Source organism: Desmodus rotundus, chromosome 4, assembly GCF_022682495.2.
Source record: "Desmodus rotundus isolate HL8 chromosome 4, HLdesRot8A.1, whole genome shotgun sequence".
Lineage (NCBI taxonomy): Eukaryota > Metazoa > Chordata > Mammalia > Chiroptera > Phyllostomidae > Desmodus > Desmodus rotundus.
Genome location: NC_071390.1, coordinates 116,050,427 through 116,070,321, shown reverse-complemented (window position 1 = coordinate 116,070,321; position 19,895 = coordinate 116,050,427). Strand labels below are relative to the sequence as shown.

At 42.8% G+C, this 19,895-nt stretch overlaps 1 protein-coding gene across 1 annotated transcript in view; it reads right to left on the bottom strand.

Annotated features, from left to right (window-relative positions):
* Nucleotides 1-19,647, bottom strand: part of DCLRE1C (DNA cross-link repair 1C) — a 33,082-nt gene extending 13,435 nt beyond the window's left edge. Inside the window, exons 1-10 of the mRNA XM_024580111.4 lie at nucleotides 19,379-19,647; nucleotides 15,859-15,910; nucleotides 13,576-13,660; nucleotides 9,309-9,368; nucleotides 6,977-7,032; nucleotides 6,334-6,435; nucleotides 5,864-5,936; nucleotides 5,571-5,711; nucleotides 2,375-2,476; nucleotides 587-723 (exon numbers count right to left, since the gene is read on the bottom strand). Of these exons, the coding sequence (XP_024435879.2) occupies nucleotides 587-723; nucleotides 2,375-2,476; nucleotides 5,571-5,711; nucleotides 5,864-5,936; nucleotides 6,334-6,435; nucleotides 6,977-7,032; nucleotides 9,309-9,368; nucleotides 13,576-13,660; nucleotides 15,859-15,910; nucleotides 19,379-19,487 (917 nt within the window). The 5' untranslated portion in view covers nucleotides 19,488-19,647. The remainder of the gene's footprint in view (nucleotides 1-586; nucleotides 724-2,374; nucleotides 2,477-5,570; nucleotides 5,712-5,863; nucleotides 5,937-6,333; nucleotides 6,436-6,976; nucleotides 7,033-9,308; nucleotides 9,369-13,575; nucleotides 13,661-15,858; nucleotides 15,911-19,378) is intronic.
* Nucleotides 19,648-19,895: the final 248 nt, after the last annotated feature.

Here is a 19,895-nt window from a genome sequence, read left to right as displayed (position 1 = left end):
CCGTAAATATAAGCATTTGTAGACATTCCAAAGAGCCAACATTAAGGAAATGTTTCCCCAAAATGATCATTATGGTATGCCTCTACTTCACTAAGGGCTCTATTCCCTCCGACATCAATCCGTAACTCCCCTGCCAAGCAAGATTCAGTCTCCAGCCATCTCATCTACCCAACTAGATAAGCCTCAGGAAGTCCTGGCTGATGGAACTAGCCATGAGATAGGTTTGGAAGCAGCTTCTCTTTAGTTTAAATAGACTTTAAATGTCAGAAGTTATTTTCTACAATTATAACATATCCTCTTCTTGGGCTTAGGCTAGATTGCATTTAAACCAACTGAAAGATCACTGGTTCAATTCCCAGTTAGGACACATGCCTGGGTTGCAGGCTGGGTTCCCAGTAGGGGGCGTGTGATAGGCAACTGATTGATATATCTCACATATCAATGTTTCTCTCCCTCTGTCTCACTCCCTTCCCTTCTCTCTAAAAATAAAAATAAAATAAAATAAACTCAAATAAAATAAAATAAATCAGATCATCCACCTCAAAGCAGAGTTTCCCTGAGAAAACCTGTGACATTGCTTTCTTACCTCACAATTATATTTGTTTTCCTGGTTCTTTCTCCAAACCACATTGTGGATGGCTTAATGCTGATTGTGTGCAGTGGAATTCTATTTCTGGAAGTAATTCCACAGGGTAACCTATTCCACTGAAAATACTCCTCTGCCTAAAAAAAAAAAAAAAAAAAAAAAATAGATTTAAACATACAGTAAAGCAGTTTAACATTTTCAAAAAATATATTTGTAGGCAGGATCTCAGTAACAAAAGAAGTAAATAAGTTTTCAGACATGAAGAAAAATGGAGACATGAGGAAACAATCAGATAATTTCAAAGTGAGAAACTAACTACAAAACAACTGGCCTGGACTCTCCAAAAATATCAACGTGATGGAAGAAAAGCAAAAACTGGAGATGCGATCTACATCAAAAGGACTAAAGAGGACTGGGTGAATGTAACACGTGACTCTTCATTAAATCCCCTCCACGAGCCACAAAGGACACTAATGGGACAACTGAGGAAAACTATACTGTTACATGTTACTGTACAGTATAGTAAATTTAACATTTTTGACCATCCACAAATTCACTGTGTGCCCGTATGTGTATACACACAAACGAAGTGATGAAATGGATTCATGAATGGAAATTATAATATGCAGCCTACCGATCATCAAAGTAATTTTTTACCGTGTAGCCCCCCTACAGTGGTATTCCATGCTGTGGATAAGAATTCTTTTTTTTTTTTAATTATGTTTATTTTAGGGCTGAGCAACTTTACATTAGGTTTCTAGCCAATGAACCCAATATTACCACCATGACAATTATCTAAATGTATAAAGGCAGTGTTTACTAAAATAAAAAAGTACTCAGTACTTGAATGCTAAGAAACTTTAAATCTAGAGGAAAATTATGATCATGCATACCAGTGCATTTGAAGATCACTACTTAGTATTCGTGATGTAGAATTATTATATAAATTAAAATTTTTTTAAATGTGAAAGGCAAATTCAAAACTTAATACCTGGGATTTGATAACAGAAGGTCATTTAATAAGAAGGAGTTCTATGGTGGCATTAAAAAGTGATTACAGCCCTGGCTGGTGTGGTTCAGTGGATTGAATGCCGGCCTGCAAACCAACGGGTCACTGGTTCGATTCCCAGTCAGGGCACATGCCTAGGTTTCAGGCTAGGTTCCCAGTGTGGGGGTGTGCAAGAGGCAACCACACATTGATGTTTCTCTCTCTTTCTCCTTCCCTTCCCCTCTCTCTAAAAACAAATAAATAAAATCTTTAAAAAAATGATTATGAGTTGCAAAGATATGAGAAACATTCACTTGAAAATTAGACCAGGAAAACATGTAACTATTTCAAAATTGAAAGCAAAGTTATATCTGGATATTTATCCCAAATGAGAAGAAAAATAGAGTTTATAAATATGTATGTATCATGAGTCTCAAAAACAGCAATGGATTGTGAATATTTTCTTAAATTATGAGTTCTCATATTTTACTAATTTCATTACAAGTAAATTATTCATTACATAATGCATTACAGATAAACATGTATCAAATGGGTATGAATACATATCATTTAAAAATCATAAGTATCTGTATCTGTTTCCTAATTACGAAGTTTATGGTCATGGATTCCAACAATGTACTGCTGCATGACCTTGGGCTAATAACACGGAATCTCAGTCGCAGTCTTTAACTTTGTACATTGAAGAGCCCAGAAAATGGGATTCCTGAGGTTCTTCCTGGACCCGCAGTTCTGGTTCTCATGGACCCCGCAACCAGTGAGGAGAGCGGTGTACTAGGTACCTTCGGGTGGCGGCACGCGTGGATCTGCGTGCTGCGGTCTGTGGTGAGGTGATGAAGAATGTCCGGCATGTTTCGAAACATGTCCAGCTTATCCACGTGAATCTGAGGAAAATTCCAGGAAAGAAAATGATTTTAATTGTAATTCTATAAATAAATTACTCAAGAGTAATTATACAGGGGTGAATCATCCAGTTAGGGAGCTTTCTTGAAACCTATTTTTGACATTTCAGTGCAGATTAGTATTCGGTCAGGATGTCAACAGGCAAAGGGCAAAGATCATTCCCACCAGTCATGTTACTGCCTGTAGTTGGTGGTAAGAAAGAAATCTGGAGACTCAGTTGGTGGATTTCACTGGATCATGCAAATACTGTCCTTCGGTCCATTAAGAGTCATTCAATTAGCCCTGACTGGTGTGGCTCAGTGGATAGAGCGCCGGACTGCAAACCAAAGAGTTGCTGGTTTGATTCCCAGTCAGGGCACGTGCCTGGGTTGTGGGCCAGGTCCCCAGTAGGGAGCACTAGAGAGGCAACCACGCATTGATGTTTCTCTCCCTCTTTCTTCTTCCTTTCCCCTCTCTAAAAATAAATAGATAAAATCTTTTAAAAAGTGTGTTTAAAAAGTCATTCGACTAATACTTACTGTACACCTACTATATATCAAGCTTTATTGTAAATATTGGGTATGCAGCAGTGAATGCAGCAGACAAGAGTGATCAAGAGTCACTCCTGAACACACACACACACAACATGCCATTGAAGGGCAGATAGCAGGGGGCAGACAGCTGGACTAGGAAGCAGAGACCCATCCTCCCTTACCGCACTCCTCTTTACTAGGGGAAAAGGGGGAGTGCAGATGCAGATAAACAAACAAACAAACAAAACCTTGGCCACCTTTAGAATTTTAAGGCTAATACAATTTGAAGTATAAAACTAATGTGTCAGTTTTACCTAAAGCTCCCCTTCTAGTTACTCAAAGTAGTCCTTAATGTCATCGGCAGGTTCTTGGAACTGCTCAGAATGACATATAGCAAAACCAATTTTATCATAGACACTTGAAATAAGCAGGAGTTAAGTTCCTAGTCCTGGCCAGGTAGCTCAGTTGGTTAGAGCCTGGTCCCAGTACTCCAAGGTTATAGGTTCGATCCCCAGTCAGTGCACATACAAGAATCAACCAATGAATGAATAAATAAGTGAAACCACAAACTGATGTCTCTCTCTCTCTCTCTCTCTTTCTCTCTCCCCGCCCCCCCAAATCAGTGAATAAAAAAAATTAAAAAGTTAAGTTCCTAGGGCAGGGGTGTCAAGCTCATTTTCACAGGGGGCCACATCAGCCTCCCAGTTGCCTTCAAAGGGCCGAATGTAATTTCAACTCTGTAACAGATAAGGAGCAGTCACATTTATACCGTCCTGTAATTATTTCGGCCCCTTGAAGGCAACCGCGAGGCTGATGTGGCCCCCAGTGAAAATGAGTCGGACACCCCTGTCCTAGGGCATCTCACTGATGTTATAATGAAATGACTTTCAATGAAACGTTATTCAAGGACCTGCTGTACCTAAGTTGATATGAGAATTATGAGATGGCACTAAAAAAAGTATTCTCACTTTGAACCAAAGAGATTAGAATAATGTCAAATTGCTGTGGCAATTAATACCAAGACAGGTATAAAAAGAATCCTAGCATAATCACTTACTTAACCTGTGGCCTGTTCTACTTGCTGTTTATTAAAGACTAAGAAGTAACAATGAATTTGCTTTTCTGGCCTCTCTAAGAAGGAGATTTTTAAAAGGGGTAAATTCTGAGATGTATAGAGAGCAATAAGGAAACTCACCCTCGTGAAAATAAGGAGCCTGAAAAAGTGGCCATAGGTCATGGCTGAGGTCCCTTAATGATCTGAGATTGCGTCTATCGCCTCAACGGGATTAAGAGGGGGCTCCCTGCAGGGTAACTGGGTCACCACTGAAGACCTGCTCGACCAGCTTCCCCAGCCCCTCCTCAGCACAGGGTTGCTCCCAGCCAGGCCTGTAGAGCGGGGCTTCCAGTCCGCTCAATTTCACACACCACTAAAATTTACAAAACAAAACTGGGACTGGGAAGTAGTTACTACCTTTATCTCCTGTCAGGAGAGGACAGGAGGGAAAAAATGGAGAGTATTGTAGACACCTGCAGTGTGCACGCAACCTATTCTCAATGTGGTTTTACTTTAAAAGGCCATTTTAACACCAAAGTGTCAGAATGAAAGCAAATCCTTCCTAAAATGGAAAACTGGCAACTTCCTGTCAATATATTTGGACAGAGGATTTAAGGAAGAAGGGAATTAAGGAAAGAAGGACCTAGGAAGTAAAGATTTATAAAAGCAGGAAAGGAGGGGAGAATTTTTCAATTTCAAATGCAAAAAAAAATACTAGATCATTTTATTGTACTACATGTCATTGTATATAATCATTAAGTTCTTTGTACACGTTTGTTAGCTATGGGCTCTATATTAAAAGACGGGAAATGAGGTAGGACTCCAACGTCCAGCTAGTCCCAGCCCTTTGTTTTGTTCAACACTGTCACCAAAATCCATCCTGTCTTCCCGACCAGAGCAGAAGCCCGGGCTCCCGGGGGCGCGGCAGGCACGCTCACACACACTGGGCTCCACTGCTCCGTCCCGAGAGCCCGGCACTGAACCATCTGTGAGGGACAGGAACGCTGCGTCCCAGCTTGGTCAGATACGATCCATAAAGGCTCAGTCCTCTCAGACAAGGTCTTTGCGACATTTTGACCATGACCCACAGTAAGAAATGTGTTTTCTCTGGTGACCCCGTACACACACATACATGTCAGATTCTGCCGTAAATTTCCACAAAACAGCAATTACTCTGACTGCAAGCAATACACTTGAGTATTCTCCAGTTCAAACTTATTTCCAATGCTGATTGCAACCACCAAATTTATCCCATGACCCACAGGTTTTGAAAAAGCACCCCCTCTATGGGACATGTCACCAAAGGGCCGCTCTCAAGTCCTCCCATGAGGACGTGACTGAACAAAGCTGACATGTTACTTCAGAGGGGCTGCCAAGCTGTGCCCCACCCCCCACACGCTTGGATAGGTTGTTTGCGTCTTTATTGCTTTCAGGTTTGAGGGACAGGGAAGAAAGGACAAGTGGGGAGGATGGAAGGGAGCCACAGAAAAGAAAGAGCCACCACCATACCTGGAGTCCAAATTCTTCACTAAGGTTGGTGAACAGATACTCATACCCGTAAGCTGCTTTGCAGTTCAGCCACACCACGTGGTACGGGCTCCGCGTGATCCAGCTCCGAACCAGCTCCACCATTCCCCTCAGACACTCTCCCTGGCAGGGTTTTTAAAGGCATTGAGTGCTCCCATTCCGAGCACTCACAGGTATTAATGCAAGGGGGCAACTGTGATCGGATTTGGTATCCCACAGACTTTCTACGAGAACTACGCCGTGCCCGGGTTCTCGCCCCACTTTTCCAGACTTACCCGGCTAGGAATTTGATGAAATTTTGGATCGCAGAACGTAGTATCTAAGTACACACTTTGGATGTCTTTCACTCTGGGGGCAAAACAATTGGTGTTATTCTAATGTGAAATAAAATATATAGAAAGTTTATAAACTCTCAATTATTTTACATGATGCTTCATTTCATTTGGAGTTTTTTTGTTGTTGTTGTTAAAATAACTATGTTGGGAAATGATTTCCATACAATAAGATATGTATATTTTGCATGTGAGGTTTAGTGAATTCTGACAAATACACGTAACAACTGCCTCAATCATCACAGAGTGTTACTACCACCCTGTTTCAAGAAGAAAAATTAGCTTTACTGTTAAAAATATTACAATCAAGTTTGATTTCTAAGAGAAGTAAAGGCTCGTATTTGGGGAAAGCTGGGCAATAACACTTTCTAGACGATGCGGTCTCACACTCAGAGTTACACAAAGCTCAGCACCTGCCCCCATAGTGCAGAAGCTCCATCCTGGCGGCTTCTCCTTTGGCCAGTCTGAAGTCTCCTGTGTACAAGACAGTTCCACGATCACCCTGAAATAGAAACCTGTAAAGAACACACACATCAGTGACTTCTCAGTCTCATACAAAACCCTAACAAGCAAACACATACTAATGCCATAGCAAGTACTTCCTGCCAAACGCAGCGGCTCTGACACGGTGTTAATGGAATCTCAATAGCTCTGAACTACGCCAGGCACTCAGCTGCCACCTCCTCCCTGGGGGAAAAAATGGCATAACGGAGATGCCACTGAGTTTGGACAGATGTCCCCTGAAATAGGTTAGCATGCTCGACTATACATTGAGACCATTCCTGCTCACGGATAGAGGATGTACGTGACAGGAAATGCAAAGCCCATGGAGAAGTAGCTACTGAAGACTTCCATGATGAGAAAGCCACATTTCAAACCTGATCTTCACCTCAGCACCCCCAAGTCCAAGTTGGAAACAAAGATTACAGAAAGTGCCATAAAGAGAATCAAATCTCCCTATTCATATTATTTTCTAGACCCTAAAAATGCAATATTTCTAAAAAAGTTATACATATCTAGATATAATAAAATGGCAAAATAGATGAGCCCCCTTACATAACTGATCCTGGGCAGTGACCAGCTGGCAAGAGAGTCACAACAATCTCTTCCTTCTAAAAAGAAAATAAAGAAAAAATAATAAGTTATCATTAGGACCCAGCTACACAAAGTCCCCTTTAATAGAGCATATTAGAGTACTTCTCAAGAATGTGCCTTTTCTCCTCATTTCCTCTCCCTCCAAACCCTGGGAACAAGTGGAATCCTTGCCCACAAAACGAGCAGTTAAACGCTGAGTTGAGACATGACACAGCAATTCCGCGCTGGCGCACACGCACACGCACACGCACACAAGAGACGAACACTTACAGAGACACCTGCACGTCGCGGTTCACGGCAGCATTGTCTGTACTAGCCAAAGAGCAGAAGCAGCCCAGATGGCCATTAACTGGTGAATGAGCCAACAAAATGTGGTCTCTCCATACCATGGAATATTATTTGGCCATAAAAAGAAATAAATAAAAAGAAATAAAATATTGATATACACTACAACATAGAGAAACCTGGGAAACATTAGGCAGAGTGAAAGAAGTCAGTCACAAAAGTCCACATTTGTATGATTCCATTTCTATGAAATTTCCAGGAAAAGTAAACCGATAGAGACTTCAAGGAAAATAGTGGCTGCCAGGACCTGAGGGGAGGGAGAAGAGGGGGTAACTGCTAATGGGTAGTTTCTTTCTGGATGATGAAACTATTCTAAAATTGATTGTGGTGATAGATATACAACTCTGTAAATGAACTAAAAGTCACTAAACTGTACACCTTAAAAGGGGTGAATTGTATGGTGGTATGTGAATTATATCTCAATAAAGCTGTTTTATATATATATACACACATATATAACATAACATACATGTTTTTATATCTATATATATAAAAGGCATGATGTAGCATGGCCCCCAGTCACCATACTGCACCCTGTCCTGTTGGGGCTGAGGCTGAAGGGGAATAATGCCTCTCAGCCCTCAGGATGAGGGTGGGGGTGGGGGGCGCAGAGCTCTGGACACACCAGCTCCTTCCATAAGTCCAACATTCATTCCAAAGGCCCCTTTAAAACAGGGTCTCCCGCTGGTTGGAGCTTGAGGCACAACCCACAAAAGCCACAGAATGAAAGAAGAAACATAAAGAACCAGAGCGGGACAGCAAGGCTCTGAGCAGTGAGAGCTGCCTGCTGCCTGGGGCGATTTTGAGAAAGCCGCCCACCAACACAGGTCGCTCGGCAGAGAGGCAATGACAGTAAGACTCAAAACAAGTCAGCGAACAGAGTTCGGGGCGGCACCGAGAGAGGTTCAGGCCATCCCTTTTCACCACCCCCTCTAAAGCGGCCCTGCAGTTCTCCCTCAGGACAATCATTTGATGAGGAGCACTTCGGAAGCCTATCTTCTCCGAAGAGGAAATGGGAAAATAATACCTTTCTCAAGGCTGATGTGGCAAGTATATTAACTGCCCCTGGCTGTCCCATCACAGCCTCACAACAAAGGACGCCCTCAGAGTTCACCCTGTCAACTAATCACCTTATAACCGGACTGGGGGACAAATATTCACTAGATTCAAGACAAACAGGAAAATACCTCCTAGCTCTAGATATAATTTGAGACAATAAATTAATAAAAAGTAGGTCTACAGTCCTGCTATTATAACAATATACTCACAACACAAAAACACCTGCTTCTAATTTTTTTTAATTGATTTTAGAGAGAGGAAGGAAGAGAGGGAAGAAAGAACAGAGAGAGAGAGAAGGGGAGAGAGACAGACGGAGAAAGAGAAATCAACTTGTTATTCCAGTTAGCGATGCATAATTGGTTGATTCTTGTGCGCGCCCCGACCGGGGATCAAACCCACAACCTAGGTGGATCGGGACAGCGCTCTAACCAGGTGCACCACACAGCCGGGCAACTTGCTTTTAAGTTTAAGGACAAAAATATATATTGGATTTACTTGGACAGGGTCTTTTTCTTGAATCGAAAAGATTTTCAGAAAAAAAAAAAATCACAATGTACATAAATTTCCTGCAAAAAGATTAAGCACTGTTTATATCCTGAACATTATAATAAGCTTATTGAATGGGACGATGACATCACGCAATACCAACAACTGGCATTGCCATCATCAGCAGGCAATACTAAAAAGGAGCCATTCTGCCAGGAGTCATAGCCAAACCTTTGGGGGAAGAAATAAATATGTCATACATGGTGTTTTTCCACGCAAACTTGCTCAATTTAATAACGTTTATTTATGGTTAAATGAGCATTCAAAATCAAGGAGAAAGGTAAATAATCATTTTAGCAATAAATAATAATTTTCAAAAACATGATATTTAATATTTAGTTACCTCGCCTGATGCTTCATCAACTAAAGATATCTGGGTAGGAGTTTCAATTTCAATTGATATCTATTAAGAGAAAATAAGAGGTCATGTATGCATCATAGTATATACTTCCACAGTTTTTCATGGCTTTCTGTGTCTTTGCCTTCTCAAACACAGAAAGGGTGCTAAGAGAAGTTACAGGCTCGCTGTCTAACAATTTCTAATTTCACTACAATAAATGTTTTAAACAGCTTGAAAACATAATGAAGCTAAAATAATACCTTTCTCAAGGCTGATGTGGAAAAGTATATTAACTGCCTTATAAACTGATATCTATAGCAATTCTATTTCGACAAATTCAATCTTCCTTCATTCACCTTCCCTTCCCTTTGAACTTGAGTCTGTGTAAAACACATAGTGCTGTGTTCTGTGTGTTTAGGTTTTGTGCTGCAGAACATGGTCTGGATCCGTCCGTGACAAGGTGGCCTGCTTCACAGACTTGAGCTGCACAGTGCTCCGAGGGAGACTTGCATATTTTACTAGCACAGCAGCTAACATGGAGAGGCGCTCAATAAGTAGATGATGGATGAATGAATGAATGAATGAATGTAGTTTTTCATCTTTTATGTTCATACATGAAATGGCCTTTCTCTCCTGTGTACTATTATTAACTATTTTGTCAGCAGCTTTTATCCTTTTATTATCTCCTACAACAATTCATCTAGTATAGGGATTATTTGTTCTCTAACATTTGGCGAAATGCACCTATAAAACCATCTGGGCCTGGGGCTTTATTGAAGAAGAGATCTTTAAAAATTGTTTCAGGCTTCTCTTCCTTTTCCTCCTCCCTGTCCCCTCAACCACCTCCCTCCTTCTCAGCTTCCTTCCCCCACCCCCTTGATTCTCCCCTCCCTGCCCTTGCAAATAAATATATACATAAATGAATAAATAAAATTGTTTTAATTTCTTGGATGGTTACTGATTTATTCAAGTTTTCCATTTTTCTTGCCTCAATTTTGTATTTTCCCACTTTTCCAGATATTTATCCACTTTGTCCATAGTAATTATCAAAAATGCATTGCTGTTAATGATAGTTATTTTCCTTTTGCCCTTCTGTACTTCTACATGAATCTTTTTAAAATCAATATTGGCAGAAATTTATCTCTAGTTCTGTGAAAACCAGCTTTTAGTCTTGTCCCTCTTCCTTTTTCTGTGGTAGTTGTTAGTCTCCGTATCACTATCTTGTCCTTTTAACTTTATTATTTTGTGGAAGAAAAAAGGGGCCACACACTAATCTCACAAGCTCAGGGGAGGCTTGTGTGGCAGCCTTAAAAACTCAGAGACCGAAAGGAACCGCAAAGGATGGGCTAAAATTAAAACTCATTACCTAACTAAAAGCAGTTTATGGCAGGTAGCCATGTCCTAGTCTCTTCCCTGAGAAAAGTAAACCTTTACTTTAACTAAGCCCGTCTATTGTCCTTTTGTACCTATAATAACAAACCTTTGGAATGTCAAAGTAATTCCCTTTTTTCTGACCCCTCAAGCACAGGCACTGCACCAGAGCACCAAAGACCATGAATCCCCTCATTTTTATTGTTATCAGGTTCATTGTTGACTGTTGATTATTCTGTACCCACCTATGTAAAAGAAGTATGAGTTTATCATTTTGCTTTTTATACAACCCCAAAGTTGTCCACGCTCTGCTTTCTTCCGCCTCCCTAATCCATCACCAGTGGATTTCCTGTAACCCGCTCTCTCTTCTGACTGTACTGTGTGGTGCAGCGCACAGACCTGACGTCGTCTGGAGCATTTCCTCAGTCCGCTGAGGTTCTGCTTCCAGGCAACTGTCATCAGTTTGGCTCAAATAAACTCACAAAAACTATCCAGGTTTCAATGTTTCTTACATTGACAATTTCCTTCTTTCACATATCCTTAGATTTGCTCTGTTGCTCCTTTTCCTTACTGAGTTGAAGACACTCCATTTAATTCTAGTCTTTCTCCCCTAAGTAATATATTTAATGCCACCAATTTCCCTTCAAGTGCTAATTCAGCTGTCCCACACATTTGGACATGCCCTGCCTTCATTGGCCCTCAGTTCTATGAAGTGTATGTTTTTCTTTACAATTTCATCTTTAACCTAAGAGTTGTTTATTGTACACATTTAGTTCCCAGATGCATACAATAGGATGACTTTAGCTCTCCTTCTATTTCTGATTTCCAACATCATTGCATTATGGTCAGAGAACAGATCGCTAGGATTTCTCAACACTTCCTTTGTGACATAGCACACAGACACTTTAGTAAAAGATCTTGTTTTCTCTGTTGGGTTTGAAGCTCCGGATTTCTATTAGTTCACTTTTATCAATTATGTCATTCAGATCTTCTGTATTTTCACTTATTTCCTGCTCCCTTCATCTTTTAGCTTCTGCGAGTGGTGTAGGAATAGCAATAATTGCCGAGTTCCCGTTTCTCCCTTCAGTTGTGAGGTGGCCTTGCACTACACCAACCTAGCTGAGCTGAGACAGTCCTAGAGGTCCCTGCCATGAACACTTCCAACGCAGGGTTGAGACGAGAAGACAGCGGTAAACCAAAGGCATTTTTAATGCTCAGACGGACGCCAGAAATTGTAACAGCTCGTGTGTGTTGTTGATCTGCTGGTTCAACTCACACACACGAGGCAGGATGGCAGTGCCCCATCCTCTGTGGGATCTCTGTCCTTCAGCCTCTCAGGGCCCCAGGCCAGGTGAGTGGAGCTCAGTGGTGAAGGGAGTGGCAGTGCTACTGGGGTTGGGGGAGGGCAGGACAGACACAGTTTCCAGTCTGACCTTGTGCATTCCAGCCTGTCTCTGCTCTTCTCCACTTCTTTCTCAGCTTTCCTTCCTGACTGCTGACCAGGCTGACACATAGCGACTCAGGCCTAATACCAAGGCCAAGGTTACAGTCTTGCTATTGTGTCCCTTTGTGGAGGGAGGATGGACCCCACCCCAATTGATAGGTTGGAGGTGGAGACAGGAGAGGCAACACGTGCACCCAAAGGGGCCTGAAAACGCTGCAGCACTCACGTTGTGGGGCTTTCTGGGAAGAGGAAGGCAGTAGCAGGCTGGAAGTGGCTCACAAGGCCTGAGAGAGAGCAGGAGCGAGGGGCCCTGGTTCTCACTGTGGTTGGAGGTGGGGCTGAGCTCGCCTGGTTTGAGCTTCCAAGTGGGTGCCCCAGGAGGGGTAGGCTTTTGTATCAGCTTGCCCAGGTGTGGGGCAGAAGGGGAGAGAGGAAGTGGAAGTTGAAAGCTGTCAGCAAACAACAGACTATGACACCTGTTCAGACCTCTGTGCCAGCTTCCACATTATTTAGGGTCTAACCCACATAATGAACCCTAATTCTGTTCCTTTGCAGTGGTTCGCGTTCTCTGACCAACATGGGCCATCAGTTATTACTTTATCCAGAGGTTACTCTGTCAATTCACATACGCTCATCTCTTCTTGATCAATTGTTCCTTTTAACAGTAAATAACATCCTCTTTGAAACTTAGCAATTTTTTTTTTGCCTTCAATTCTACTTTGTATGATATAAAAATTGCCACTCTGGCATTTTTAGCTTCTAATTGTTTAGTATATGTTTTCCTTTTTTCTTCCATTTCAACTTGCATTTCTCCTCTTGTTTTAACTATGTCTCCGGTAGACTAAAACAAGTGGATCTTTCTTATTTTTTTAACCTAAACTGAGAGTTTGTCTCTTGATCAATAATTGAATTAAATCCATTGATATTTATAGTAATTACTGTTATAACAAAACTTTTCCTGCCATCTTCACATACTTCTGTTTTTCTCCTCTGTGTCTTCCTTCCATTAATTAGATTCATTTTATTCTGCCAGATTCAAAACTACTCATTCTATTTTTGTTCTGGTTAGTAGCCCTTTCTTATTATAACCCCTAAGTTTTATTTATTTTTCCTAAACCCCTGGTCTAAATAAAGGACTTATTAATTATGTTACTAACCATTTGACACTTAGAATACTAAAATGCAACTTTGCAAGAGTCAATGAGATAAAACAAAACTAAGAACCAAGATCAAACTGTTGAGGGACAAGAAAAGTAAATCAAAAATAAACGTTGACCTCTTCTGAACTGCTGAATTACAAAGACCACCAGTATTGTCGTAAGTGTAGATAAACACAGCGTGTGAGTAAGTGGGCATGGAATAATTCCAATGCTTTGTTCAGTCCACCTCAAAAATATTTCCAAATATTTGAGTCGCAAAAGAAGAATTAGCACCATTCAAAAAAATAAAACTTACAATTCTTTTCTCCCAAAATCTGTACTTCGGGCTAGTTAACAACAACTCTTTAGTAACAGGCGAACAGTATAAGTAAACCTTCAAGCTGAAAGAGAAAGGAAAAAAAACATTTCAGCCTAATCCAAAATGAGCCACCTTGGTGACCAGAAGCACATTTTATCATGTATCAGTTCATCTTGAATAACTGAGAATCTGAGCTGGCGCGAGGAGTGTCACAGAGTCCCCAACATGCAGTCGCCCCCGTGATTATCTCGGTCCCACTCAGAGTGTAAAGGACCAGGGAAGAAACAGATGGAAAAAAGGTGTCCTCTGACCTCCTCAGAAGGTTGGCCCTCACCAACTTCATGTTAAAGATGCATGTTTGTACATGATCAGTTATGTCTGGAAAGATACCACCAAGCTAAGCCACCTCTGGGCACGGAAAGGGGGCTGGTGCGGAGGGGAGGACAGAAGGCTTCTGTGTTTTGCTCCATATAAACCTATTCTGTTTTTTTTTTTAAGTGAGCAGAGATCAATTTCATGATAAATTTTAAAAAATCAACAGTATAGCTTAAAGGTTGGGAATATAGGCTGTGGCAAACCGTATTTTCCAAAGGCAGCCACACTAATGTATATCCCATCCATACATAGTCTTCTTACAAAACCGATATGGAAATCCCTCCACTGACCGGAGGTCTCTATGTTAATGTCCCCCTGACCCTGGGTAGAACTCTAACTGTGGCAACCAACAGAGCATGATGGAAGTAACACTGCAGAACTTCTGAGGCTAGATCTCCAGGCCGTATAGCTGCCTGCTACCTCTCTCCTGGGACATAACCTTTTTTTTTTTTTGAGTTTCCATTTAAGAAGTCCAGCTATCCTGAAACCACCAGGGTGAAGAAATTTTTTTAGAGATAGGCACGCCCAAGGTGCCCCAGCTATGTGAGTCTTCTCCCAGGGGTCACACATGGCCAGAATGAGCCTTGAGATAAGGTCAGCCCCATAGGATGCCCCAGTCAGGCAGCAACCAGCCACCCCCACTGTACCCCAGCAGAACTCCTGACCCACAGAGACTGAGAGAGAGAGAATACATTATTAGTTGACTTAAGTCACTACATTGTAGGGTCATTTGTTACGCAGCAATAGGTAACTAATATACAGGCTCTAAGATCAGACGGACCTGGTTGAAATCCTGGTCCTGCCACCTACTGGCTGTGTGACCTTGGGCAACTAATTTAACCTCTCTGGTTCCTCAGTTTCCTCATCTGTAAAATAGAAATAATATCTATAATAATAATACCTAAATAATATCTATTCAAACGGTTATCAAAAAACAGGGGTTTCCACCTGGGTTGCTCACTATGGTATCCTCAACACTCATCACTGGCACTCAAAGAAGCTGCTGAACTAATAAATATGTAGTGCCTAGCACATATATATAAGTACTCAAAAATATCACAATCATTATCGAGAGCACAGACTATTGATATCCCTTAGCAGACAGCACTAAGCCTGACACCCAGTGGTTCAAAAGTCAAAAAGTCAGTGGGGCCCTTTCCAAAGGTGCACCTTGGGAATTTAGTGTTCAGATTTAGGTGATGGCTGCAGGAAAAGAATACAATAGTTCAGCTTCAAGGAACCATCTGCCCTGACTAGTGTGGCTCAGTGGGCTGGGTATCATCCTGCAAACTGTAATGTCCCAGTTTCCATTCCTGGTCAGGGCACATGCCTGGGTTGCAGGCCAGGTCCCCAGTTGGGGGCGTGCAAGAGGCAACTGATTGATGTTGTTTTCACACATCAGTGTTTCTCTCCCTCCTTTCCCCTCTCTCTAAAAATAAATAAAATCTTTTTTTTTAAAAAAGAAGAAGCCCAACAATATTATATGATTCTTAGAGTAAGAGAACCATTTACACACACACATAGTCTCTCTTATAGAAATGAGAGCAAATGGGCTGCTGCCGCCGCACCCAATAGCATGGATGAATCATGCGCAGGTGTTAAGTGAAACAGAAAAGTCCATTCAGTGTGACTCTATTGACAAAAAGGTCAAAAGCCAGATCTAAACCATGATGACAAAAGTCAGAACAGAGGTGACTTAGGGAGGGCGGCTGACTGGGAGGAGGAAGAGGAATACTGGCTTGTTCTGTTCCTTGATTTGGGTGGAAGCTTCAAAATGTGTTCAATTGTAAAAGTTGATCGGATTGTAACATTATGACATACGTACTCTTCTGTGTAGGTATTACAACTCAATTAAAATGGTGACTTAAAGACACACACACACAAATAAGTAGCAAAATACGTTACCTGCACTCCAACCTTCTTTTCAAGGCCGGGGCTCTTAATCCTTTCATGTGATCTAAAAACAAAACAATCAAAAATCACAAACACATTATCTTTTCAGATGCTCACTTAGCCCAAGGAAAATCAGTCCTCTGCTCTCTTTAAAATTCCTTTTAAGAGAAATACATGACAGGCTCACTTTTATAGGAGAGCTGACTCACATGGGGTATGGACTCTTCTGCAGGTGAAGAATCCATCTGAAAATAGGACAGAAACTACTAAGCGATGGCCATTTCTTCCTCGGACCTATCAGAAGCCATTTAAAAGGAGGATGGTCCCCTGAATCTTAGGGCTGAGTCTAAATCACTGCACAGCCACAGCAGAATGAGTGACCGGGGCCTCATTCATTCAGAACTGCTTCCAGCAATTTCCTCTACCCTCTTCCTTCATTTCAACCCAGCTAACCCTCAGTCCTTGCTCTCTGTGACCCATTCAGTTCCAGTCGCTTAAGTTAGTCCATCTTGAAATTCCATCTTGCTTTCATGGAATCCTCTAGGAAATCCTTGAGGCTTAGGCCAGAATAAGAAGAGTGTTGTTTTCTCCGCGCCTGCTGTGACTGTTGGATTGAAAGTGGGGCATTTCTATGCACACGGGCTTGCTCCATAGCCTTCCAAATTAACAGACACAGAATGACATTTAAAGAAAAGTAACACTTAAACCAAACAGCACATTAAATACACAGTGCATTCTAAATACATTCTGAATCTTGAGCATACAAAGGCCTAGATAACAATGACCAAACACTTCTAAATTGTTTCATTAAATCAAACCAATTCTAATTACTCTAATCACCCCCTCACACACGCCTCAGCTTATCCGTGGCGATCCTTGACTCCACTGAACACAAGGCAGTCACCACACCACATGTGGCAGGCCTTCACTGGACAGGTGCCTCCACAGGACAGTCCAGCTGCCCCCTCAGAGGGTGGGTCTCCTCAGGTCACTCGTAGTCCAGGCCCTTAGAGCCCGTGGGTGCACCAGAGGGTGGGAATGTCAGTAACCGGGGTTTCTGGAGAGTTGGTGCCACAGCAAAAGGGAGGCAGGCTCAGGACTCTGCTCAGTGCTCTGAAACTAAGTCGGCAGGCAGCACCCTAGATCTGTTTTATGAAGCCCCCCAAACCACCCCCCACCACTCCTGACGGGTTGCCAAGAGAGCCTGAATGAGTTTGCTTTGTGCTGCTAGAAGTGCACCCAGACTCCTTTCCAGGGCCCGTTTCTTCTTCCTTGACCAGGGTAAATCCTCCCCAACACAGGGTGACTCCTTCAGGCCCTGTGTCCCCTCTCATCCTCCAGCCCTCGCTGACGGTTAGTGACGCCCACCCCCACTCCAAACACAGCACTGGGTTCCAGACGGCCCATAAACTAGCATTGACTGGGTCCACGGCCTACTCCAAATTGTATCAAAGTATTATAGTAACATGTTTATGTCCACTTTTTCTAGCAAAAGTGTCCATGGATTTTATCAGTATGCATTAGTCTGCTAGGGCTGTCATAAAAGAATGCCATAGACGGGGGTGGGGGAGGGCTTAAACAACAGAAATTTATTTCTTATAGTTGTAGAGGCTGAAGTCCGAAGTTGAATTCTGGTAAGACCTGTCTTCCTGGCTTGCAGGTAGTCACCTTTTGCTGTCTGCTCACTTCTCCTAGGTGTGTATAAAGAGAGAGCTCCTCTTCCAGTACATCCTATCAAATTAGCACCCCACAGTTATCACCTCATTTCACCTTATTACTTCCTAAATGCCCTATTTCCAAATACAGTCTCGTTGGGGTTAGAGCTTTAACACGTGAATTGGGTGGGGGGCATGATTCAGTCCACAGAACATCAAAGAAAACAGTCAGGCAACATAAGAAACCACCAAAAGCAGAAGTTGGGTGCTTTCCCTTGAAGAGTTTACACCCTGGTGGAGTAAGCAGACCCACCTGTGATTCCAGAACAGGAAGCATTATAAACTTCTCAAAAGTCAATTTCTTGCTCAATATACAACCTAATGATCTGACTTCACAGATTCTTTTAGATGAATTCTTTCTCCAAACTCATTACTCCTAAACATGAAGGCAAACCCCTCTGCCAAACATTAATCACGGCTAACACATTCGGGAACTCCAGAGAGACTCAACATAAAAGGTAAAAACCAGGGGCGTCCTCATCCAGCAGCAGATTCTCAATGAAAAACAAAACCAGAATAATGTTATTCTCGAGAACACACAGAAAGACCCTCAAAGAAGCTCATAGTGCTACTTAGCCAATGGAGAGAGCAGCTTCAAATTTTCCTCATTAAAGAGAGATAATTGGTGGCTTTGAGCAAGAAAAAGTACAGGATCTGGCACAAATAATGCCCTTTTTATTATAAAATCATAAGCACGTAATTCTGTAACATAACAACATCACACTCAAGCACACCATATGACATTTTAGATGAAGTGTTCAAATTAAAACTATAAATTATTACACCCACATTATTTCCCTACCAGCCACACTCAAGCACATGTTACTTCTGCGGACCCTGTGTTTACCCAAAGCAGTTAACACCAACAATTTACACCAAGTTAAAGTGATTGATTCCACACAAGGCAACAGTTGGTCTACACACCAACCCCGTGAAGAAGGGCAGGGTTGATATCAGTAACTTACTTTAAAACCACACTGTGTGATATGTAGGTGCGTATGCTTGCTATGCTCTAACCCCCTCCAGGGGCGGCGGGAGCATCCTACTAGCAGCTACTGGAGTGCTTCAGCTTATCTTCCCCTCTCATCAGTGCCAAAGGCTGTGCCAATTAGCATAATGCTGTTAAAACTGTTTTTTTTGGTGAAGTTAGGGACACATTAATCAGCATAACAGATATTTTAAAAGGACAATGGCTGTGAAATTAGTGGTGTTTCATTGCTGGAGATAGGCTGAAATGTTTTAGAGACACTCTAGCCTTGTCAGGTTAGGGGTGAAGGTTCAGGCTTCATCCCTAACAGTATCCGCCTGTGAAATCTTAAGTCTTCTGGTTGCCTGACCTGGCCATCCACGAATATATGGTAAACCATATCCTGCCTCGAGACTAAAATGAACCTTTTCTATTGGATGTGGACAAATTAGCTAAAGCGGGGCAGGGGTTGGGGAAGAGCTTGCCGTTTGTTGAGCTTACAGACAGGATGTTTGACTTCATAGTGCGAGTGTGCCTTCTTGCTAGTAAATGTCTACGACTCTTGGCCGCTGGGAGAGCTTCCAGAACATAATCATTGTCCCTGATCACGCTGTCCGGTTCAGTGCGCAACTGGCAATTGTATAGATAAAAAAAATAAAGCCTCAGAGGCTGAAGAACCAGACTGGGACAAGGTGCAGGTGCTAGTCTCTCTTCTAACCTCCCACAGCACGCATTCCCTCGCTCCAGGACCCCGACTCCCTACTTTTCTCTACTCCAGGCCGCGGGCGATATCCCCGCAGGGCCAGAACCCGCGCAGCCCGAGTGCCCGAGTGCCCGGGAGCTCACTCACCCTTGTGGCAGTGGGACAGGAAGTAGGCACGGGCCTTCAGATTCTCTCTGTCGAAGCGGTCTATGGAGATGTTTGGATACTCAGCCATCTGTCCCTGGAAGCAACTCATAGCACCAGTCAACCCCGGCGGATTAGCCTTCCCACCAAACCCGCCGCGGAAGCCGAGGAATGCACAAACCCCGCGCCGACACTTCCGGGATGCTGCTGCCGCCTCACCATTGGCCGCCTGGGCTCAGCCACATCCAATCCTGGGACCCCTGCGGCGAGGGGGCGGGGCCGAGGAGCGTTTCCACTGTCAGCGACCTGGGGATTTAAACTTCAGAGCTGTGCTTCGGCCAAGTGAGGCCTCGGCTGAGCCTAGGGATGGGGCAGCCGGATTAGATCGAGGGTGTAGTGCGAGGAGTGTGGCTCCTGCCGGAAACCTTGACACAGCATGGTATCGTGTTGGTGAAGAGTTGTCTATGCCTATCCAGGAGCAGTAAGTAGCGCGAAGGGAAACAACGGCGGTAGCGGGCGG